Source organism: Rhineura floridana, chromosome 11, assembly GCF_030035675.1.
Source record: "Rhineura floridana isolate rRhiFlo1 chromosome 11, rRhiFlo1.hap2, whole genome shotgun sequence".
NCBI lineage: Eukaryota > Metazoa > Chordata > Lepidosauria > Squamata > Rhineuridae > Rhineura > Rhineura floridana.
In genome coordinates, this window is record NC_084490.1 from 42583252 (window position 1) to 42609013 (window position 25762).

The 25762-nt window shown below is 43.6% G+C and overlaps 1 protein-coding gene across 3 annotated transcripts in view; it reads right to left on the reverse strand.

The window, feature by feature from the left end:
* Positions 1–539: 539 nt before the first annotated feature.
* Positions 540–25762, reverse strand: part of KAT7 (lysine acetyltransferase 7) — a 34369-nt gene continuing 9146 nt past the window's right edge. The window contains exons 7-15 of one of the 3 annotated variants that reach the window (XM_061591247.1): positions 25227–25325; positions 23929–24039; positions 19455–19646; positions 16737–16826; positions 13684–13824; positions 10471–10564; positions 9825–9971; positions 6510–6616; positions 540–4213 (exon numbers count right to left, since the gene is read on the reverse strand). In XM_061591247.1, coding sequence (XP_061447231.1) covers positions 4112–4213; positions 6510–6616; positions 9825–9971; positions 10471–10564; positions 13684–13824; positions 16737–16826; positions 19455–19646; positions 23929–24039; positions 25227–25325 — 1083 coding nt within the window. In that variant the 3' untranslated portion in view covers positions 540–4111. The remainder of the gene's footprint in view (positions 4214–6509; positions 6617–9824; positions 9972–10470; positions 10565–13683; positions 13825–16736; positions 16827–19454; positions 19647–23928; positions 24040–25226; positions 25326–25762) is intronic. The other 2 variants (XM_061591248.1, XM_061591250.1) reach the window with 2 other exon arrangements.

The following is a 25762-nucleotide window of genomic DNA, read 5'->3' on the forward strand; positions in this document are numbered from 1 at the left end:
GTCAGGGACAATGGGAGCTGCAGTACATCTAGAAGGCCATAAACTCCCCATCCTTGGATTAGCATTTACATTGGCTTTGGCCCCAGCCCTCTATATACAGTCGGATCATTGCTAGGATCCCTTTAGCCCAGTACTGTCTTCTCCTAATGGCTTCAGCTCCCTAAGATATGAGGCAGAGGACTTTTCCAGACTTACTTCCTGAGATGCTTTTGACTGGAGATGCCAGGGGCTGAACCCTGAAGCCTCTCCATGAAAAACATGTGTTAAATCCCTCAGCAATGATCCTTCCTTTTCATTCTCTCTTTTGGATTCTTGGAACTTGGGAGACTGTGAGTGAGCAAAGGAAAGAAGAAAAATGCAACAGAAGCAGATACAAGCAGATGGCTCAACATGCATAGTCTGACTGCAGGATCACAGTTTTTGTCATTGCTGTTGCAGAAAAGGGTGATGGTGGTGGTGAAATACAGTCTCCAAAGTCCTGCTCAAAGATCAATACGTCACAGGCATTCTTTTCCCAGGAATAACCATGCTTAGAATACTAGAGCAGAGAACATGCTTTATTGAGAAGTAGATACACTGGTAGCATATTCTAACATATCCAGAAAACAGAGATTCACTTCTGTACATGAATGGCCAACCTTCCCTCCTACCTAAGAAAGCGCCACCCCATTTGCTAGAATCTAGAAGCCAAGGATGTCAGATGATAGTTGCCAGTAATGTGCACAGAAATATAAACTTTGGCAGATTGAAGATGGCAATGAAAGACAAAACCAAACACAAGAGCCAACCACAGGAGTGCTTGCGGAAAGATCCGTGCTAGAGGGATCAGCTTTCAACTGTAATCCATTTTGTCCCAAAATGGGAGACAAGGAGACTTTTGTTGTTGTTTGGGGGCAGGGGAACATTCAGCTAAAAACAACAATGTTGTGTTCCACGCAGGCTTCTACTGCCGGTAACCATGCCAGGAGAGAAGCCAAAGATATGGGGTGAGGATGGCTGTTATGCCCCCAGGGTGTTTTACTTTGAACAGAGTGGAACAGGATTTCACTACAATTCAACTGAAAATGACATCCCCGCACTCGTTGGAAATGGATGTCAAAGTGCAGAGCACAACACATCCATTAAGGCAGTCCAAAAAACAGGTAATACACTGCACTCTGGCCAGACTTTTTCAAGGGCCGAAGACTTGCGCAAATATAATTTCTAGGAAGGAGAATACTTTTCTAGGGATGACAAGCTATACTAAGATGCAACCTGGGGTGAGATGGTGCAAAGGGTGGGGTGGGGGGATGTGATTCGCACCACCACCCTCCATCTCTCTCTGCGGTCTCTTTGGTTGTGCTGCATGCGACCCCAGCTTGCTCTGTGGCTTGTGACGTGTGCAACTGGACCATGGCTGCTTTGTGCAACAGCACCTCAGAATTCAGGGGAGCGGGATCTTTACCCCCAAATGCTGGGGTATCATAAGGCAATTCTATTATGCTCAAAAGGTAGCCAAAAGGCCAGCCAGCAGAGCAGGTCAAATTCATCTATTTAAAAGCAGACTTCACACTGATGGTGAGTGTATGTGTTTATGTACATGCATGTGTGCCGGACAGACCTCTAAAGAGCAAACCTGTCAGAAGTCTGATTAATTAAACAAAAGGACTGTCTCCAGATGCAGTCTTTCAATAGTTTGTCATCTCTATGAACGGCGGAGCTAGGCTGATGATAGTGTGATAGATGGAGTTTCCCCTTTGGTCTTTGAACACTTAAGGTGAGCTGTGAACTTAATACCTAGAGCAGTGATGGGGAACCTGTGGCCCGCCCATCATCCCTAGCCAGCATGACCACTAGTTGGAGATGATGGGAGTTGTAGTCCCAACAGCTTCTGGAGGGCCACAGCTTCCCCATCCCTGACTTTGAGGGCTAAATCAAGATATCAGTGGTACCCGTTTAAAATGACCAAAAACTCTTCATCTTGACAGACAGCTCACAAATCCTCTCCACCTACCACACAAGATTCCAGCTCTTCCTCTCCCTTCCACCTCTCCCCGTCACTAGAACAGATGGCATGCAGGGCAGGGCAATGATTTCACCCCAATTTAGGGATGGATGAGCTTCCCTTGCAAAGGGGCACACCCAGTATCATTGTCAAACTGATGCTATGTGCCCATGTTCACACACTTTTGAGGCTCTTGGCCCATGCACAGGTGTATTTCTGAAGTGACTTTCTTTATAAATGTTCAAAGAGTGAATTCATCTTGTGACAAACACCCACATGAAGCCAGGTAACTCATCTTGAAATGTGGTAGAAACCTAGCCTCATTGGGAGACCATATGTTGTGGCTGCATTTTTAAGACAGCCAAGCTAAATCTATAGAGAAGGGCATTTCAGAAATGCCTGTGATAGGCCATCTGGCCTCAGTGGCTTTAGGGGCTCTCTTCATCTATGCATGTAATAGCACAAATTCTGAAAAATATGCCACTGCAGCAATTTCACCCTGTACTCCTTTAAAAACAACCACTGTTCACATCGACCAAAATGATGGTAGCGAAAAAGTCACAGGTCCAGGATGGTCCCACTATTAGCATAGAGGGCCGCAAAGATGCAGAAACATGGCCTATAAAACAAGCAAAAACATGGTGGGAAATCAAACTACTACCTTGTGAAGGCTATAGGATGTGACAAACCATTCAGCTGCAGCTACCTGTCCCTTGGATCTGGCACTACTCTGTTTGGTAGCCTCACTGCCACTAATCAAAGTAGTGCCCAAGCTGCGCATGAATAAGCTGACCAAAGGAGCATCTTCCAGCTGGCGGTGATTGAAATAGCCACTGCAGTGCTACTAAACACATGCTCCTCGGGCCGTTAGTGGCAGTTTTCTTTTGGAGCAGAAAGAAGCCCAAATGGCGAGAGATGGCAAAGTAGATGGCAAGGGTGCTGATCTCCTCCCACAAAGAAAGTTCAATTTAAATGACTCGTCAGAAGTGTCTGTGGTCAGAGAATATTCAGAAGCAGCTACAGGAGAAGTAATGGGCACAACATGAAGTGACACTGGCAGTAGCACTGAGGCACTGCAAGCATGCAACCAAGGCTAGGTGAAGTGCTATCTTTTCCATTAGGGAGTCAGTGGTGCTGCCCACAAAGGTGCAGGGAAAAGGAAGCATCCAAAGATCATCCTCACATTCTGAAATCAGAGCCCTTTGGATACTTCCTGGCCTGTATTTCCCCGCTGAGCATTAAAGAAAGAAGAATGCTGGGTAGAGGATGTTTGCATACACATTGCGGCAATATCCAGGGAGTGCTCAAATAGACATGAGAAACAGATGATCCTGAAGCAGCCCAGGAGCCCAAGGGGTGCTGGATCATTTCCACTTGCAATCTTGACATCTGGTGAGTGGGAAATGATCTCATGAACCCACCTTTGGGCTTGATCTAAACATGCAGCAGAATGAGAGGGGAATGTGGAATAGAACAGACTGTACTGTTTCATACAACTGATAGGAGAATGCTTTTGAATGCTCTCCTATGTATTAAAAAACCTGCAAATAGAAAACTAGTGAAGGAGACAGGGCTGGCTAGAATCTTTATCACTGTCACTGCTAGTTTTCTCCTGGCAGGGAACTTTTTACATGGGGAAACATATAAAAAATAGTGCCCTGCACCTGCAGTCTTAAACAGTACAGCCCCCTCTATCATGCAGGACTACCACCTCACTGAAGGTGTGGGCCAGGCCTTTCAAGGCTGCATGGAAGCAGCAGGGTGATACAACTAAGAAATTACAGGTACAACACTACTTTATGGACTAGGACCTTGTGGTTCAAGAAGCAGCAAGTGGAAAGGTACAGTACAAGATATTACTGCCCCTTTGTGGGGCCACATTAACATTGTGTCCAGAACCCTCTGATCTTCCCAACCTCGCAATGAAAGACCTGGGTCAAAATGGTCCCAACAAGAAGAGAAACGTCCTGAGAGCATGTGAAAAGGGGAGATTGGTACCAACAGCAAACATCCACGATCCCAAAGGCAGTTCCTAATACTGGGAAAGGAAAGAGGGCCATGGTGGTAGTGGTGGTAGCGGCGGCAGCAGATGGGGGGTGTCCACACTTCTTGGAGAGATTGGTCAAATTAAGTGCCCTTAGGAGGGGTCCATTTCAAACAGCTGGGATCCATTATTTTATTGCTGTTGGACCTTTTGGCCTCTTTGGCTATCCATTCATCAATAAGATCCTGAAAGGGGGAGGGAGAAGTTGCAGGTTAAAAGACTGGGGAAAGTGCTAACAGAGGACAGGTGCATCTTGTATTCATAATGAGACACCCTAAATTCAAGAAAACCCACACAGTAGTTTTTTTATGCAACAAAAACAAATCAGTTTAACAGCCGTGGCTTCCGTACTAACGGAACACTTGTTTTGTGTAACCCCTGACTAGTAACTTAAGCTTCCATCATAAAAACGTAGACCTTGGTTTTCAGAATCAACTAGAATCTTGCATATGTGTGTTACATTTTGCTACTGATGGAATTTTGATGCTGCTGGGTTTTGGGCTCAATGTTTGAGAGGGGACTCTGTGACGTAATATCTTGGATGTTAGAGATACAAGGACAAGTAGGTGGGTAAGATTAACAAAGGAAGAAGGATGAATCTGTTGATTTCACATTTTGGTTATCTTAATCTGATGCTTACAGAGTCCCAATATTCATCACAAATGTAGCAAGAGGGCAATTTTGCTTTTAGCAGTTGAAGTATAGAGTGTGTTTGCCAAAACATTTAAGGCTGCAACCCTAAACACAGTTATTAGGGAGCAAGCCCCCCACTGAACAAGTATAACTTACTTCTGAGTAAACAGGATTGCGCTGCATGTTTTACTAGCCAATTAACACTGAATTAAGATTTGGTAAGAGATGAGCAAGTTCTTTAATACTAAATCCAAACAAGCGGTACTTCTACATTTTCTACTCCATTGTGACCACCTACTTCCTGAGTTGAGATTCTTAAGTTTATCAATCATGCTGGTTTTATACAATCTCTCAATTAAGCAAAACTTTGATTTGTTAGTGTCAGATTTTAATTTGGCATTTCACAGCCCAATCCAAAGGTTCCAGTAGGTTCAAACATGCTCAACTCAGTGCTGGACTGGGACTCATGTTTATTACATTTTAAGACTTCATGAAAGTATTTGTTTAATCTGCCTAGGATGTTTCAGTTTGTGTTGTTAATTTGAAGTTATTTCACTTATCTCTCACATCTATACGTTTTGCTTGCCCTGTAAAGGTTTGCAACCATTTACTGAATGTCATTTGCTAGATACCCAGCACAACATCATTCAGTGCAATCTTTCACAATGAGATGTAGCTCAACAGCTTCAACTCAAGCTACACTCTAAGGTGGGTATTGGGGATCTCTGATCAAGGATACGGAAAATCCTTACAGAAGTACAACTTGTATGGTTCCAGCACAAAGTCACTATGCCTTACTTTTGTTAACTCAGCCTTGTAAACAGCACAATCGTAACTATGTCTATTCAAAAGTAAGTCCTACTAAATTAAATGGGGTTTACTCCCAAGTAAGTGGGATTGCAGCCAAAGTCCACAAAAGTTACAAATTTAGTTTGCAAATAAAATATACAAATAAACAAAGAGAGAAACCTCTTGGAGTGTGGCAGAGGAGTGAGATAGGTCCACCTGTCCTCCAGCATCCTGCTGCATTTCTATGCTGGGTGCAGAGAAGGGATGGAGTGCTTCATTCTACCTTTGACAGCTTACTCACTCATCTGCATGCCATTCCTTATCACTTACAGCTACCAGGCAAGTGCTTAAATACAAGGCTGAATTAACTAACTCACTTCAAATGACACCAGAGAGAGAGACTATTGGATGAGACAGCCTGAATGACAGCTAAAGAGGCTCACTAAGTGAGATACCCAGCATGTAGGAACATGGAAGGGGAGTCACAAGATGGTTTCCTCCATGGAGCACCATTCCTGCTGCACATCACTGGGTGTATCTACACCACACACTTCATTTCAGCCATCGTGGCTTTTCTGCTTGAGCTATCATGTTTTCTTGTGACCAAATGTGTACCACGTCTGGCATTGTAAAGAACCACAGCAGCTAAGACTGGCACAATAGCAACAACCACAAGCACAGAGACATGGGTAAGGAAAGAAAGAGAGACTCAGTGGGTCACTAGCCAAGGAACAGGGAAGCTACGCACTTACTTTTTCTGGCAGCCATCCCTGGGACTTACACATTGCAACAGACACTAATTTATCTCCATGGAATTGTTACAGGCACAAAACAGTTCTGCTACAGATTCCTATACTAAAGCAACGTACACAGGTGGACTCCCTGGTTGTGACTCATAGCAAATCTAGGGCAGTACGGTGATGCTTTCCTCAGGAATCAAAAGCAGAAAAACTCCCAAAAGAAACATTGAGCATTAAGTTACTGCACAATACTGACCCGAGCAAGGATAAAGAGGGGCAGGGGGTGCCCTCACTTGCAGGAATTAGTCCCATAACATACCTGCCTCTTTAAGACTAGGTGTTTGCCCTTCCAGTACTTGAGCATCTGAAGGGCTTGCAGAGTGCTAACAATGTCAACAGGATTGATGGCTGTCTCTTGGCTGATTTCTGAAACAGAGAGAGAAGAGCCTGAGGTTGGGTGGGAAATATATGGGATGGACTTCCTGAGAGTTCTCTGTGACTCTGGCGAACTCCAGCTTTAAATATGCAGAAGCTTCAGGACTGAATATTTTCCATGATTCTAGACAAGGATCCTGAGAATTATGGCTGTAAAAGGTAGGGTGAAAGCAGATGGACAAGACTCGCAAAATCTCTGAAGTCAGGGGGGAGGTGAATAAGATTTCCAGCGTACAGGGATTCAGTGCCCTGCATCGCTCTTTTCCCATCTGAGTGAGCAGCAAAAGTGGAAGAAATTCCATTTATGCAAAATCAAGCAAGTTTAAACAAAACTGAATTTATTCAAAAATCAAGTAAATATCAACTTAGTAGCCATAGGCTACAAGGACAGATCCTCTTAATGGATCAGTAACTGGGTAATGAACAGGAGCAAAGAATAGGAATAAATGGACACTTTCCCCCAAATTGCTATGGAGTCTCCCAAGGATCAGTACTGGGACTTGTGATTTTAAACTTGTTCATAAATGACTTGGAGCTAGGGGTGAACAGTGAGGTGCGCAAGTTTACTGGTGATATTAAATTGTTCAGCGTGGTAAGACCAAAAAGAGATTGTGAGGAGCTCCAAAAGGTTCTCTCCAAACTAGGTAAACGGGCAATAACAAGGCAAATGCTGTTCAGTGTAGGATAAGTCCACAGCGCACATGGCAACAAAAAAATCCAAATTTCACATGTAAAAAGATGGGGTCTGAGCTAGCAGTGACTGACAGGAAAAAGATCTTGAAGTTGTGGTGGATAGTTCAATGAAAACGTCAACCCAGTGAACAGCAAATTCCATGTTAGGGATCATTTGGAAAGGGAACAGAATAAAAAAAACTGCCAATATCGTACTGCCTTTATACAAATCTATGGTGCAACCACACGTGGTATACAGTATACAGTCCTAGTTACTCCATCTCAAAAAGGTTATTGTAGAGATGAAAAAGTGCAGGAAAGAGCATACAAAACTAAGAGAGCTGGCACAACACACAATAATGGTATAGAACATTATGTATGGTGGGGAGACACAAGAGAAGTTTTTCTCCCTCTCTCATAATACTAGAACCCAGGGTTATCCAATTAAGCTGAATGGTGAAGGATTCAGGACAGAGGAAGTACTTGGTCACACAGCACATAGTTAACCTATGGAATCTGCTACCACAAGATGTGGTGATGGCCACAAATTCAGCTTCAAAAGGGAGTCAAGACAAATTCACAGTGGATAAGACTATTAATGGATAGTGGATAAGACTATTGATGATGATTATATAGTCCCTTCTGGTTGGCCACTGGGGGGAAATAGCTATGACCCAAATTCTGCCACTGGGATATCTGATATAAATGAATGAGGCTGTCAACTCATTAAAGAAATTTTAGTTGATTCACTGTTCCAGTTTTAGTTTATCAATTAACTGACTAAATCTGCAAAAATTGCATATACAAACAAGCTTTAAAAAAAGTTTTTCTTTGTTCATAAATGATCTATGCATGTTGCAGCAGGTGTCATCCTAGATGCTGCTTACTATGGTCAATGGTTTGTGTAAGTACAGTAATACCTCACTTAACAATCCTCCAGGAACACTAAGCTCCCTTTAATGAGGACTTTTTTTTTAAAAGGGAAACTGACTAACTTGCTTTGCTATGGATAAAATGACAAGCTTGTGCCTTTGCTTAAAGGTGAAACTGACCAGCTTGTTTCTACTTTGCAATCAATAAACTAAGCCAGTGCCCTTGCTTTGCTAGGGTGAAACTAACAAGACTGTGTGTTTGCTTTGCATTAAAGAGATCTCTTGCTTTCTCCCAGGGCTGGGGAGGGAAGGATCCAATACGATTCAGAGGGGGAGAGGGAGAGAAGGAGGGGGAGGGATAGTGCCCGGTAGACACCCTTTAAAGCTCCTGTTGAAGCTACCCCCACCATCTATGAGCAGGTGTAGGAACCTATCCCTATTCTTTCCATGTTATTCCTACCTCTGACCAAAGTTTGTTAAAGAATAATTTCCAGGAACACATCTACATTGTTAAATTTAGGTATTACTGTACTCCTAATAAAGAAAATAAAAATTGCTGCCCAATTAAATCACAGGCATTATTTTAAAACAATGTTTTTCCTCTATTAATTTGATCCTACTGGGAGGAAGAGTGGGATATGAACTTAATAAATAAATTAAATAAGTTAAAGCAATATTAGATCATGGATGGGAAAGCTGTGACCCTCCAGATGTTTTTGGAATACAACTCCCATCAGCCTTGACCACTGGCTATGCTGGCTGGGGCTGATGAGAGCTGCAGTCCAATCGCAGCTGGAGGTCCCCACTCTGCGGTACAACAACTTAGACAGATGACTCATCAAGAAGTGCCAAGTCAGCTTTAGTTATGGGCCTCCACTTACAACTTTCCAGCTGTTTGTAGCTGTGAGCCCTGGAGCCAACAAAGGTGAGCCGGAGCAAGGTCCTCTCAGAGCTTTTGGCATCATCATGCTTTCCCTCTGCCCACCCTGTCTTCTCCTCTAGGGGAAGACAGGATGGGAAGGGAGAAATAAGCTTCCATTCTGTGTGGACCTTTTCTTTTCCTGTGGGGAGAGAAATAGGTTGGAGTGATGGGGCTTTAGGTTGCTTCAGAACAGCATCTATTTCTTTATTCCACATCATCTCCAGGTTATTTAAAGAATTCTGAACTTGCTGGCAAGGACTGGGAGGAGGACATGGAAAGGGAGATTAGGGATGAGATAGCAGAGGCAAGGGAAAAGCATCCATGAACACAGACAAGGAACTGCAGCAGTTGAACTACTGGGAGGCTTCCTTAGTTCAACTCCAGCTTCTTGGATTTTGTTTGTTTTCTAAGTTATCTGTTATGAAAAATCCGTGAGTTACCAAATAAAGAAGACATTTTTATTCTTACACTACGTTCTGAAATCCAGCATAAAATAATACGTGATAAATTGAAGCAGCCAATGCTTGCTGGGGGACCCCGCCCCCTATTTCTATGTCTTTGGGTGTATCTTTAGAACAGCCTCGGGTTTTGGTGATTGTAAAATAGAGACGGGGAAGACAGAAGCAGCAGCAGCTTCACTAAGCAAGTTTAACAGTAGCTATCACATTTTGAAGAAGAAAGACTACAGCTGCAATTTGCGACTGATGCACTGGGGGGGGGATATATAACCCACCTTTAATGGAGATTTCTTTGCCTTGAAAGTTATGCAGATAACGGAGAAGAACTTCCTTCCAGTAACTACGGTAGCTAATAAGGCCCAAGTCTGAGAGGGGCCTTTCTGGGGAGCCAACCTTTTCTTCCACTTTGGAGAGTAAATAGCCTATTGAAGAGAACAAAGCAGACTCTTTGGAATATTAATGAAGTTATCTCAGACTACCATCTCCTCTCCTGATTTGTTTAGTCTCCAATCCCCAAACTGCTGTCAAAAGCTCACAGGTTCCTGTCAGGCAAGGTTTTTTTCTTCTTTTCCCTTTTAACTTTGCAAAACCTATGTACTTCTGCATATGTCAATCATCCCCCCAAATATGTGGAAGCTTTTACTTTGTTTTGGGATGGTCCTATTTCACTTCCAAACTAGTAAGCACTCAGCCACCTGCGTTTGTTAGGAGAAGGAATGCTGGCTATCACCAAGAAGCTAGAAGGAAGATGCCATGTTTATTTACACCTGATAGCCCTAAGAGCCTGTACATAGGAGTAAGCTGCATTGTTTAAAAAAATCTTTGCGTATTTCAAAATTGAGAGGACAACTGTTCTATTTTTTACAGCAAATTATTTGAGCATCTAACAAAGGATAAAATCACATATCCATCTGTACTTACTGAAGTCGATAAGCATTTTGCCATAGCCCTGCCTCATGTACTGAGGCATCGTCAGGATGCAAGAGACGTTGTAGTTGAGGAACGAGTTCTTCTCCTGGAAGTAAACAGTTTAGCTGCAAAGGGTCACGTTTGACAAACATTGATCACATCATAGCAAAATCTCAAATACATCCTTTTTCAAGCTGATCCAGACAATCTGGCTATTATGCAAAAAGTCACAAAACCAGTTCTGGGCACATAGATCAGAGGTGTGGAACTGCAGGCCCAGGGGCTGAATATGGCCCTTCAGGCCTCTCTATCTGGCCTGCAGTACTCTTCCTAGGCCACACCCCTCACCGGCCCTGCTCTGTGCCCCCCTTGAGTGCTTTCATCTGGCTAGAACATGTCCTTGAAACTGTGCTAATATCTCTTGCTTGTCTAGATGGAGGACAGGGACAGAAGTGTGTAGAAACCTCTGTCTTTTGTGTGGCTGTCTTACGCGATACAAAAGTAACACCCATTGCTCCACTCACTTTTTCCCTCTGGTCATGCACACTAATGGCAGGTCCCCCCCCCCACCGGAATGCAGCACTCAGGCTGAAAAAGATTCCCCACCCTTGATTTAAGCCTGCATTTTGAAACATCAGCTCCCATTAGGTCTTGGGCATGCGAAAGAAAGCTCTTTCAATCCCAGTGCATATGCATCCAGCCAGTCCAAGCAATACTTCTCTCAGTTTCCGGACATGCATACATGGTTGTCATTGCATATCAGTTCAGTGTGCTGCTCAATGTTGCCTGAGCACTGTTCAAGCTCCCTACGTTTTGTTGCCAGAAGTATGCCAGTGAAACCTGGGAAAGCTAACCATGTCTTACATGCTCTGATTTTCCGGCACATGTTGATGCAGTGTCGCAGCCAGTGAATGCATGAAAGAGCTGCAATACTTTGTCTTTCTCCTCATCCAGTTTCATTACAGTGTCATAAGCAGCAGCCAAGCAGCAACCATGTATCTGGAGTTCTTCCCAGGACCACCAAAGCCTATTCAACAGCAGTTCAGTGGATGTTAGCATCAATATTCCTCATCAGAATTCTTGAGTAACCCTCAGTGGCAAGGGCAGCAGACCATAGGTAGAGCATTATTCTCAAGTCTGCTCCTTTGTGATTACATGGAACAACACTTAACATGAATGGTGTTTATGCTGATTAGGTCAGAGCAGTGTTCTAAGACCTTCTCTGCAGACAGTTCAGCCTTCATTTCATCAACTTAATAACCCATGCCAGTTGGTCAGCAGCTGGGTCGAGGTAGTCGCTCTGCATCCCACACCTCATTCCACACATGCTCTTCAGGATGCACATCTTACACCACATCATCTGGTTTGATAACTGGAGCCTGATTCCATATGCATGGCAAGAAAACCAACTCAGCATACACTTACAGTGTTTGAGCAGAACTAGTGTCAAGCATGTTCACCAAGGCAAAAACAGCAACAAGTACTGTTTAGTCATCAGGATGAGAGTTATCCGTTTGTGCAAAAATGGAGTGACACTTCATTAACTTCGTACTAGACCTGAATTCTCAAAGTGCTGAAATAGATGGGCAATCAGGGATGGGTTTTGCGTCTGAAGAAGTAGTTGAGATCTCTTGGCCACATCTGGTGAGCGAAGAACAATCTTGAGGGAAAAGGTAGTTACTTTACCTAGTAGCCTTCCTCTCCATCTGTCTGGAAGCACCAACACCCTTTTTTCCGGTTTTCCAAATACTGGGAAAGTTATGATCAAACTGATGGTTTCCTTTCAGCCAAGAAGCCTTGTTTGTCAATACCTCTTGAACAAGGCCTGCCCCAAAGTATATGCACTTTTGACTCTTTTTATATGGCAAAGAAATGTCATTGCTGGTTCTGTTCCTTACGTTCCCCGTCTTAGCTCAGGGCTCAGACCTGAGAGGGTAGGGAGTTAAGGTACCTGGTGTCCTCTTCCCCTTGCCCTGGGCTCTCCAAGGGCCCCCTGCTTTGTCCTGGCCTTCTGACATCTCTGGGGGTGACCCTCCCTGATCCATGTTTAGCCAACGTCAAAATATACACTGGCAGGCTTGATAGTAAATCCTCTTTCCTCCCTTTCCAGCTTTGTCCCTGGCACTGACCTCATTGTCTGAGCAATTCAAGTGTTCCTGCGCCATCCAGTGGCACCCATCCTGCTTCTGACCAGGTCAAGATGGGGGGGTCTTCAGCTGGCTGTTATTAGGGCACCGTCAAGTGACCCTGACACTAAACTGTAGCTGCTCAGAGTGTTGTTTTCAAAACCCACACAAACTGAGAGGTGCAAAACAAAACGTTTCTTTTACAGAATTTGTTCAATTAATGTTTTCGCTCAATTATTCAAGAATTAAATTTTTCTGAATACTTATGTAAAAATGTATGAAGCAAAACTTGAAAGCACTGCACTTTGAACAGTCAATTTTCAAAGTTTTTGGATACAACATGTCACGGACAAAAGTTAAACACCACCAATGATCCTAATAATTATTTTGGAAAATGGTCTCCCACACTATCAAATAAAACGTATCTCGAAATTGTGGTCAATTGTAAAGTAATGAATGATGTGATGTTCTGCATATCAGCCCATATCAGGCCTTCATTTATGTCCAAACATTTATATCCCTCACATCACCCTTGGACTTCCAATATCCCTCAATCAATAAGACAGTTACAAAGACTGACATGGAGAGTTCAGGTGGACCAGGCCAGAAGACACCTTTGCTATTTGAAAACTGAGGAGTCAATCCACAGTCCTATTAATGAATCAATTCTAGGCCAGCAAATCAATGAACAGAACAACCACCTACCCCACTGACCTTTCGAGAAGGCTCAGAAGGTAGCTGGCCCTTACTATTTTGGGGAGCAGCTTTAGAATCAGAAATGATTATACTGTCAGCCTGAAACACATGTGTGTGTGTGTGTAGATGCACACACGCAATGCTTCCTACCACATGACACAATCTTTGGACTCCAAGTTTGCTTATCCCTATTAACTGGAATGCATAAATCAACTCTCTGATTCAGAGCCCTGCCTTTGAACCCCTCCAGAGCAGGCCCTGTGTGTGATCTTGCTGCAGCAGCTGCCCCAGTCACCTTGACACACTCATGGGCAAAGCTAGCTCTACCCACCATTCTGTTTTGATGTGCAAGTCACAGCAAATGCCCTGCCTGTAAAGCAGGCCTCAAGTGGCTGTTACTGACCTTGGAGAAATAGCCTATCAGGTGACAGCCGGTGTTGTCGGCTTCTGTCATGACGTAGAAGAGGAAGGGCTCGACGTCATAATATAGAGTCTTGTGGTCCAAGAAGAGTTTTGCCAGCAGGCAGAGGTTCTGACAGTATATCTGGAAGAATCAGAGGGGACGTTAAAGACACCTACACATCACAAGGCTGGGAGGTAGGAGATGGTAATCACAACACTCTATCACAAGGTAGAACCATCACAAATTATCTCACAAAAGCTGTGGATCACTGAGGAGGAACGAATGCAGTGCCACCAGTGCAGGTAACTAAATCAGGGGTGGGGAACCTTTGGCCCTCCAGATGCTGCCGAATTACAACTCACATCAGCCGATAATGATAATGTTATTTGTTATTTAATTTTATTTGTTATTATAATGTTATTGTTATTTAATTTGATTTTTGTAAATTGTATTGCTTTTATTGTATTTTTATTGTATTTTCATACCTGTGTTTATTTTTCTTTGCAAGCTGCCTTGAAGGCCTTTGGTCAAAAGGCAGGGTATAAATAAAATTTAATAATAATAATAATAATAATAATAATAATAATAATAATAATAATAATCAGCTCTAAGAAGCACAGCCAATGGCCAAGGATGATGGAGTTGTAATTCAGCAACATATGGTGGGCCATATGTTCCCTACACCTGCTCTACATGGTTCAAGCCAGTTAGCCAAGGCCACTCTCCTCTCCACCCAAATTATTTAATGACACAGAAGACCCTTTACTTTGGACCACATGGAAAAGTGGTGACTGAGTATGGAGAAATGTTAGAACTTAAACAGAACATTAAAATATCTTCAAAGTGTCAATTTTAATACATAAGACAGCAATTGAGAATTTTAACAGTAGTGTAGCCCATCAGAGGGCATAATTGTGTAACAGGACACATGGCTTATATACACAATCCACCAACCTGCTATGAGAATCTTAAGGCAGAGCAGGGTGCAGAAGAGGTAGATGGCTGGATGTGGAGACAATAGTTTGGTGATGGTATAAACAGAAGGAGGGAGAGGAATTTGGAAGGCTGGAGTTCAGGCAGTTCTATGAAGCAAGTCAAAGAATGATAGAGTTGGACGGGACCTAGAATTGGTGATGATCTACTCCAACCACCTACTCAATGTGGGATCTGCAGTGCAGGATGTAACTACAGCATCCTTGACAGATGACAATCCAGCCTCTTATTAAAAACCCCGTCAAGGGAGAGCTCACCAAATCCCAAGGCAGACTACCCTGTTAATCAGCTCTGACTATTATGAAGTTTCTTGTAATGTTTAGCCAAAATCTGCTTCCCTGAAATTTCTACCAATCACTTCTAGTCCCACTGGTTTGTGACAACTACCGACTGATTGCAAATACCCCCTTCTTAGGGAAGGTGATTGAGAGGGTTGTGGCGCAGCAGTTGCAAGTACTCTTGGATGAAACAGATTATCTTGACCCATCCCAGTCTGGGTTCAGGCCTAGTTATAGGACTGAATCAGTCTTGGTCGCCCTGATGGATGATCTTTATCAGGAGAAGGACAGGGGGAGTGCGAACCTGTTATTCTTACTTGATCTCTCAGTGGCTTTTGATACCATTGACCATGGTATCCTTCTGGGCCGACTTGGTGAGATGGGTATTGGAGGCACTGTCTTACAGTGGTTCTGATCCTATCTCCAGGGTTGCTCTCAGAGAATAGCATTGGTTCACTGTCTTTCAGCCCCCTGGCAGTTGTGCTGTGAGGTGCCACAGGGTACCATCTTGTCCCCCAAAGCTGTTTAAAATCTATATGAAGCCCTTGGGAGCAGTCATCAGGAGCTTTGGGGGGAGGTGTCAGCAGTACGCTGACGATACCCAGCTCTATTTCTCTGTAACATCTGAATCGGAAGAGGCCGTGCAAGCCCTTGACGGCTGCCTGGACTCGGTGGTGGGCTGGACTCGGGCCAGTAAACTGAGTCTGAATCCTAGCAAGATGGAGGCACTGTGGGTTGGTGGTTCCCAGTTCGGATAATTGGTCAGTTGCCTGCTTTCGATGGGGCCGTGCTCCCTCTGAAAGAGCAGGTCCGGAGTGTGGGGGTGTACCTGGATCCATCTTTGCCGCTAGAGGCCCAGGTGACCTCCGTGGCTAAGAGTGCCTTTTACCAGCTTTGGCTGGTAAGACAGCTGTGACTGTTTTTGGATTGGGATAGCCTGACCGCTGTTGTCCATGCACTGGTAACCTCCAGGTTGGATTACTGTAACGTGCTCTATGTGGGGCTGCCCTTGAGGTTGATCCGGAAGCTGCAGCTGGTGCAAAATGTGGTGGCGAGACTGCTCACTGGGGCAGGGAATCACCAACATGTCACCCCGCTGCTGAAAGAATTGCACTGGCTGCCCATTTGCTACCGGGCCAAGTTCAAGGTTCTAGTTTTGCTGTATAAAGTCCTATACAGCTTGGGACCAGGATACCTGAAAGACCATCTTATCCCTTATATACCCAGTCGATCACTGCGCTCTGCATGTGAGGGGCTCCTGCAGATACCATCTTATCAGGAGGTCCGTTCTGCACAACACAGGAAACGGACCTTTAGTGTGGCGGCACCTACCCTGTGGAATTCCTTCCCGTTAAATATTAGGCAGGTGCCATCTCTGCTATCTTTTTGACGCCTTTTGAAGACTTTCCTCTTTCAACAAGGCTTTTAAGTTGAGACCTATCCCAGTCTGCATCTGTGTTGGAATTGCTTTTAATATATATATATTTTTTAAAACAATGTTTTTAATCCTTTTAAAAAGATGTTTTTAAAGTTTTTTTAAAAATGTTTTTAAAGTTGTTTTGTTTTAATGTATTTTAAGGTCTTTTTTATGATGTTTTGATGTGTTTTTAGCGCTTTTGTTTGCCGCCCTGGGCTCCTGCTGGGAGGAAGAGCAGGATATAAATCAAATAATAAATAAATAAAATAAACAGCCATTTGGGCAGCCTGCACATGGCCCACAAAAGGCAAAGCATTGTACAAATACTCTTCTCCGGAGAAGTCAGTTTCAGGCAAGTACTTTACCTTGTTCTTTTTTCCATCAACTTCAAACACCGAAATAGAGCCTTTACGGTAAATTTCATCCCCCGGAGGGTGTTTCCAGACACATTTTGCCTATGAAGAGTAATGGACAAGCATTACCATGACATGGTCAACAAATGTAACAAATGGCATTGGAAACACAAAGAGGTGAAAGAGAGAATCACTAGAGGATTAAACAGTTATTTGTATGCAGACACAATAATTTAGGAGCAGAAGCAACTACACATTTTCTGTTCAGTAAAGAAAATGATGGTGTGCCCAATCAGTATGGGCCGCTGACCAATATGCATCAGAGTATTAAAGAGTAGTTGATCCACGAAGGCAGGTCCAGATTTAATGCCACTATTAGTAACAGCAGCTAGCAAGTTCAATGCCAGCTATTTATTTATTTTAGATTTAGGTTTAACATCACTTACTCTGGGTGTTTTATTAATTTCCCAGAATGCTTCATAATTATATATCATCTTGTTTGCATTATATGAGGACGGACACCATTTGATTGCTTCCTGTTGATTGGAGACAACAGGATTACTATTGGCCCTCAGACAAAATGGTAAATCTTTGATTTTAAGAGCACCCCTCCCTTGACTAGAGATGGGAGGCTGGGGCAGAAAGCCAACTGTGACCAACCACAGAGTGATTCAAAGTGAACCACTACCACTTAGGTATCTGGGTCAGGATTTGCTGGAGCTGATATTTTTTCAGTTGGGCAGCTGAGGTAGATGGTATCCCTCTGAATCCAATCAGCAACTAGGTTCTTGTGGAGAGGGAGGCAGCCTTGCTCCACGGTTGCAGGGCTCACCGTCTTGTGCTTCTCTTCCAGAACAACTGGTTTCTCCCCAACTATGGCTGCAAAAAAGCAGCAAGCTGTCCTGGAAGTGGAGTGTGAAGCTGCTAGGCAGGTGTGGGAACTGGGCTCCAACAAGGTACCAGTGGCAGTGTGGTCATTCCAGTGAGCTGGGACAATTAATGGCACCAGCTTGGCAGATGGTACTTGCCACCATTCATGCATGAAGGGCCAGTGTTCTCTTCCTGAACCAGTTTAGCAACCACAAATAATCACTGTTTCTAGAGCAAGGGAGGTGGTGGAAGGACTGAAATGGGGCTTTCCAGTGCCCGAGAGAATGCCTATGTGAGGCTCATGACAAGATTTCTCTCCTGCAGCTACAAGCTGTTTGAATGCAGCACCCGCAAATCCAAAAGTCCTTGGCCAGTAGCTACACAGGGTCTTACAAATAGAGTCCCAAAGCAGCATCCTGGCATGACTGTCCCCTCATCTTAGGCCTGTTCCCCTCTTGGTCTCTCACACTAGAAAGACAATACTGCATTACTGCAGTATTGTTGTGTCGACAAAAGAGCAGTCGTCCCCCACCTTGGGTCTCCAGATGTTGTTAGACTATAACTCTCATCATTCCTGACCATTGGCCATGCTGGCTGGGGTTGATGCGAGTTGTAGTCCAACAATATCTTATGACCCAAGGTTGTGGAAGCTGCTATAGAGCAACTATTAAAATAAATTATCACCTATTTTGAAAAAAAAGATGTGAAGGGTAGATACAGACAACAAGTTTCTACCACAAAGCAGTGTGTCTGTATATATATATATATATATATATATATATAAGGCAAGGGAAAATCCATGTCCATTACTTATTCTATCTGGATTGTAGAATGTTTTTAAGAGCATCAGCTTTTGGCTGGAAGCCCCCTATCTATGGACTCACTGGATGGCCCTTCAGTAAGGCAGAATCTCTCAGTCAAAGCTCTCACTCTTAAGTTACATGGGGACGACAATCCTGGCCAACACTGCAGCGATGTTTTAAGGATTCCTTTAAAAACAACATGTGTTCAAAACCAGCACTTCACGTAAGGGAAATGCTACTAAAATATTATGCTTTAATATTATACTAGTGAGATGCCAACAAATGGTAGGAATGCATATGGAAACAGGGCCACAAAAAATGAGCTATAGAAAAGGTTAGTGTTTTCAGGCAGCCCCTCTGCAGCTTAAAATAAGATACGCAAGAAGTTGGTTCTGTTTAAAATGAAGGCAGAATTCACAGCAATCCTGGTGCCTCAATATTACCTGAGAACAGCTATGAATTTGTGTCTGCTACTATTAATTTATTGTCTTGTGACCATGACTTTGTGAAGCTCTCCTAGTCAGAGTGCATTTTTATAGTTGGATGTTGGATTCCCTGTTTGTTTGTAATAACTCAGATGCAGATTCATACTTGCATGAGCATGCCACCCCAGGGAGCAGCTCCACCCTATCTTTCTCGCTGAGCTGCTATCTGGCTGTTGCATTCTGAAGCTCTGGTTAAGGAAAGAAAGTAGTCCCCACAAGCCTGATATCTCCCCACACTAGAGTAGAGCTAACAGATCCACCACCTGACTTAAGCACAGAGTATGTTAGTTTAAAAAAAAAAAAAGTTGTTCCAATAACGCCAACTGACTTTGTGTGAACGAACACAAACAGCAGTGGGATGGCTAACGTCTCTGGAGGCAACATAAATGTACCTGCCTTGCACACACACACACACACACACCAGAAGGCAGAAAAGATGCAAGAGGGGCTTCAGTCTGCAGGGAGCTTTGCGCAATGCATCTCTGGGCATCATGTGAATCATGAGAACTGTAGTTCTGCAAGCAGGGTTAGCGTGATGAAATGGAATGTGTGAATTTGTCTCATGAGCTTACCATGTGCCTGCGTAGTATCGTCTGGCTCTTCATGTATTTGAGGCAGAACTCACACATGTAGAGGCGCCCCAGCCGTGCGTACTCTTCTGGGTAAGGAGAATGGTACCAGGTGTCCAGTTCATAGCGGCCAAAAGCAATAGTCTTGATCATGTTGCTGCCTTCTGTGATCTGGCCCTGAAGTCGCAGCTTCTCCTATTGACAGAGAAGAGAAAATGGAGTTTATAAAAAAGAGAAACATTTTACCTAGTTGATCATTAGTAGACTCTATCCTACATCCACGGTCAAGCAGAAAACACTCAAAAAAACTCCTTGGAGTCAGAACAAAATCCAGTACTGGGAAGAAACAAATTTTGTATAAGCAATATGCAAGTTAAGAAAATGTTGCCTATTTATACAGTTTATTTTATAAATCAGGGAGAGTGACACAGAGCTATAAAAAGCATCAAAGTCCCACTCCAATCATTCTAAATACTGGTTTCCCCACCCATCCACATTCAAGTCTAGAGACTTGTTTTTTAAATAAATAGAAAACTGAAATTGTCAGAAAACTGAACTCTGCAACTTGTGAAATACGAAATCAGCCATTTCTGGTTTGGATCCAGCCCAAGTTAATTGCAATGTGAAATCAATGGACCTTAAGTGATGACACATCCCACTGATTTCAATGGGACTCAAGTTCAACTTCCAGCGCAATCCTATCAATGTCTACTCAGATGTTAAGTCCCAATGACTTCAATGAGATTTACTCCCATCTTAGTACGCATAAGACTGCAGTCCAATTTAGACTGGATTAAGCCCAATGTGTGTAAATTCTATGTGAAGGTGTTTACTAGAGGACAGTGGGTGCAATCTCTGCCTCCTCTTCCTCACATGGAGCCTTGACACTGTTCTTAAAGAACAGCTAGCTGTATGTGTTTGTGTGTGTGAGAGAGACAGAGAGAAATGACAACTTTTTATTGTTTAGTGGTTAAAGTTTTCAAATGTTCTCGCTACTTGTATTAAATTGCCAAGCGAGTTTTGAGGTCTTAGGGGTCTTTGAAGGGTGAAAAAAAGAATCGGAAGAGTACTTTCCAGTGTTCACTCTGTCTTCTTGCTTCTCCGTGTTTTCAGGCTCAGTGCCCCTTGTATATATTTTCAAGGTGCACACCTGCATTCACGCTAATGGCATGAATGAGAGAGGTGTAGAATTCCCTGAGGATGCAGGGGGGCACGAATAGGTGAAAGCACTGTTACAAGAGGGACTGAGAAAAATCCAAAGGAGATACTGAACACTTCCAGTTTCAAGACTATCATGCCTTTTCTCTCTCTCTGTCCCAGAAGAACAAGATGGTGGCAGTGATGTGGGTGAGATGACATGCATGCAGCTTATTACAATGCATTTACACTGAGGCCAAGGCCGGAGGAGGAAGTTGGTGGTATATCATGGTTCCCTGGCATCTTAGTGGTTAACCTGACTCACTGTGTAGCTCTGATCACAATTAGCTATTGAAGACTGGAAATCTGGAAGGCCAACAGCCCAGTAAATACATTCCCTACCCAAACCTGAACAATGCAGAGAGGTTGGAGGTCCCCCGCAGCTTGTATTTTTCAGATAAACTCCAACACAGATCTGAAGAAACTGCCCACCCTTAACCTAAACCCTCTGTTGGCAAGTGGAGAAGGGGGCTCAGTCCTTCCATCTGGATGAACAGAAGTACCAAAATATTAATTTGGAGTGATGGTCCACTCTCAAGAGAACCCCAAAGGTGAGACATGTTGGATTCCCAACCACAGGACACTTGTCCCTCTGAAGATAATTTTATCCTCTCCGTTTTCTTTGATCAATTTCTCGAAAAGTCTTTCTCTAATCTTCCTGCGAAGCACAGTCCTGAGAGAGCTCCTCACGCTGAAAGTATCCAGCGAGCTCTGATCAGACATGAAAAAGAGATCCATTCTCTTGCCCCAGGACTTCTGGCGCTTTCCGAGCTGAGAAACCAAAGAGCTCCAGACTGCATCTCAAGCAACTGTTTTCGGATGTCTGACACCTTCTTATACAGCTAAGAAGCCATTTCATCTTCTCACACTTTTCAGCAAAAAGTCCTCAGGGCACATCGACAGAGCCTTCTCCACCCCAAAAACAGAGCTAAGTGTTGGCTCAGACAGTCAAGCTAGGCAGATCTGTCTGTGTACCTTAGCTTCCAAAAAATTATGCTGCACATAGTTCTGCAATTTTTTTTTAACTTATGCAGCCTGATCGACTTTGAGAGGAAAAAGGGCAGGCCAAGGCTGTTTAGCCCTTTGTCATCTGGTCTTATTGCAGCTCAAAATTGCTCTCCCCAAGCTGCTTTTTTACTTGTGATGGGGGATGGAGAAAGATGTCTCCTCCCCATCCTCTGCAGGTGAAAAAGTGGCTTGAGGAAGGAGGTTTTGAGCTACAAAAGGACCAGTACGGAAAGGATGCATATTTCCACCTGCCCTTTTTCTCAGACATAGCTTCCCCAGGCTGATTTGAGTTCAAGAAAGAAAAAGAATTATGCAACTCTGCTTAATGTGTAGTTTAAGCCTCAGGCAACTTAAAACCTGCGTCTTCAGATCAGCAGTGATTTTTTTAAAAAAAAACCAGTTCTTTTCTCTCTAGCCATTTTTTCTCTGGAGGACCTTTGGCAAGACCTGTCCCTCTAGAGCAAAACTGTCATTAAGCTGTACTGTAAACTGCCCAGAGAGCTTCGGCTATGGGGCGGTATACAAATACAATAAATAAATAATAAATAAATAAATAAGCTGACACAGCCCCAGTGACTGAACATATGCTCAGCTTCTTCCAGTTGGTTAAAAATCTTGTTTTGTTTTCAAAAGCTTCCCCCCAAAACTGAGGGGTCCATTTTTTACCTGCCTCTTTGTTGTCATTTTTTAAAATATGCCATTTGCCCCCTCCCTTTTTTTACAGGAAGTTTTTTTTTAATGGTTTTCAAGTGCTGGTTCTATTCAGACCAGTTGATGTGTTGCTTTGATTATTTCATTGCAAACCTAAAAGTGACCAATGCAAACTATGCTCTTAAAGTGCATCAGGCTCCCTCACACTTCTGTTTTCCCACTCCCACCCCACCCTATTAGCCACAGCCAGCTGAACTCACCTGAACTGGAATACCACAGTCTCCTATACCTGCCATTAATCCGAGACATGGAATTCCCCCCACCCACAGAAGGGGAAGCGATCTAATGAACAGTTGGCAGTGGAAACACCCAAGGAAGAGCCAAAAGAGCTACCTAGAAATTTTGGGGGGAAGGGACTACGAAGTTAAGGATAAGAGAAAGTGATCTTTGATCAAGCAGACAGAATTGTTCCCGCTTCCAAGGTACTGGCATGCTGCACCTCTAGTCTGTTTTTATTGTTTTATTTGTAAGCTGCCTTGAAATGTTTATTGAAGGGCAATACGAACATGCTAAGACAGACAGATGACCAGCAAATGAGAAGCTGGCATCCTTCCTTCATTCTGCTATGTGAATGGTTCCACATTGTTCCTTTATCCCTTTTAGCTGTTATGTCATCAATAGCTTTCAATTCATGTTAATCTAAAAGTGTCAGCTACCAAAAAGAGGTGGGAAAGTGGGAGGCATGCCCTGTACTTGGGAGACTGATCCTTTCCTAATTTCTTCAAGGCTAACTCCTTAGGTGCAAAGTCTGAGAAAAGTGGGAGAGGCACTTGCTTGCAGTCCCCCTCTCACCAAAAAAGCTGAGATCAAAAGCTCTGATCCCTAGGAAAACAGCAAATGAATTTAACTTGTGAAAGAATAGAGATCAGTGGGCTGTCCTGAACTTAGTATACTGACCACACACGCAGTAAAAGTGACTTAACACAATTAAAGACAAAAATCCACATGTCTTCAAGTACTTAGTCCTCATGACTATGGAGAAAGATTCTAAAACACACAAAACTGTCAAACTTGGCTCAGTCCCAGTTAAAGATCATAATTGCATCTCAAGTCTCCAATTTTCCACAGGCTCAGAAACCGAAAGAAATTACATCATTATTACCAGCAGGACTACCAATTACTGATGGACATTCTACATGTTGCTGGGCTCTCTCATTTTTTTCTACTGATTCTACTTCCACCTCCATTCCAACTGTCCTCCCCTTGCAGCTGCCCAATTGATGAAGGCCTATTGCCAAATGCCTCCTAGCATTACCTTGTTTTACCCCTCCATACAATGCATAACTTGGATTGCAGAGCCCTTTGAGGAAAGAATCCATCTATTTATATAGAACTTTGTTACCCATCTTTAGACTATTAGGGTACGGCAGTCTATAACACATATTATCAACACTTTTCCCCCCTCACTTCTCTCCAGCCCTTGCTCAGAAGTTTGATTCTGTCCAAACTGAGTCACAATGACTCATACTCGACTTTGTAAAAGGAGTACAAATGGTTTTACTCCAAGCCTAGAATGTGGAATGCTATGTGTGTGTATCTTACCCAGCCCAGTCCTGCTTACCAAATCCTCAGAGGCTCTGGCTTGCGCCCGTCGAAATAACTCTAGATCATATTCGCTGGTCAGATTCTCTAAAAGGGGCTCTCTGGTGTTACCATAGGTTTGCCTGTGTTCCTGGAGCAAACGGCAGAAATAATCTCTTAGAAATATTTTGCTTGGTCTTCGAAAAACAGATCCCCCCAGCCTCCACACTCTGTCCTTTCTTGCTGGCCAGAGGAATTATGATAGCTCCTTCTCGGAGGGAAGTCAAAGGCTGATTTGACTGACGGAGGGAGGAAAGTCTCATGCAGGGCCTAAGGTCAGGAAGAGCTGTGTGGTGTTGAGGATGGGTGAGGAGAGAGAGAGAGAGAGAGAGCAAGGAATCAAGAGATGAAGCATATACTGTGTCCAGTTCTGGCTACCACACTTTAAAAAGGTCTGCCCTACTCTTTTAGCGTTGGACTACAGCTCCCATCATCCCTGACCACAGGCCATGCTAGCTGGGGCTGATGGAGGTGTAGTCTCACAACACCTGGAGGGCCGGTTCCATACCCAATTAGACAAATTGGACCATGTTCAGAGGAAAGCAACAGAGATAGCTAGAGTACAGAAAACAGGTCTTACAAGGAGAGGCTGAAGGAACTGAGTACGTTTAGTCTGAGGAAAAGAAGACTTGCAGAGGGGCAGGGACAAAAGCACTCTTCAAGTGCTTAAAAGAACTGTCAAATAGAAGAGGGCAAAGACTTGTTCTCTGTACCCTATTTCACAGGACTAGATCTAATGGGTTTAAATTACAGGAGGATATATTTTGATCGAATGTTAGGAGAAATGTCTTAAATGGTAAGAGCAGTTTCAGCAATGGAACCAATTACCTAGAGGCCCTTGCTAGAGGCTTTCAAGCAGAGGCTAGATAACCATTTGTTGGGGATGCTCCAGTTCTTGATTTCCTGCATTATGCAGGGGTTAGACTAGATGGCCAACTAGACCCTCTCCAACTCGACTCTGTGATCTCACACAGGCCAAGGGACAGAAAGGTCTGTAGTGCTGTGTGAAAAGTAATGTGAATTAGCAAGGCAGGGATTCACATACTGATTCAAAATAACTCGGTAAGTCTTTAGCTCATGGTTGTCTGTTCTTATTTTCATTCCAAAGCACTGCTACTTGTCTCAAAACCTTGGGATTAGTTGTAGTTAGAAAATGAACAATGTTCTTTCTACACATGTGTAATATACTTTGTGGAGCCATAACATTAAGGGATGCCCCATTCTGTACCCCCGACCTCTGAGAAGAAAGAAAAAAGAAGAAGACGGCAGGTTCTGTACCATGTACTTTTCCTTCTGCTCCTTGGTCAGCCCTGCATTCCTCTTCTTTCTCATCTCTGCTACTTTCTCTTTGTACCTTAACTGTCTTTCAGTTGGCGCCTATGCAGGGGATGAAAAACAGAGCACACATGTAGGGGAAAAAAAATTCAAAGCTGCATGGAATCCCGAGTCCAAAGCAGGTCAACTATTGGCTGAGAGGTGCTTCTTATGCTGTAGTGTGGATGGCAAAGTGGCCCTCCAGATGTTGTTGGACTACAACTCCCATCATCCCTGACCACTGGCTAGGGCTGATGGGAGTTGGAGTCCAACATCATCGGAGGGTGGGGACACAGATTCCCCATTTCTGTGCTACAGGCTACAGCTTTCTAACATGGAATGTTCCATATGCAATACAGCGAAAGAGCTTACTTTGCTGCCAGTACATGGACTTGGCAGCTCATGTGTGTAGTGACCATCTGCAATGGAATGGATTCTTGCACTCCATTTCATACACAATGGGATATCTGCTTCTTTCACACATAAAATCAACTCATGCA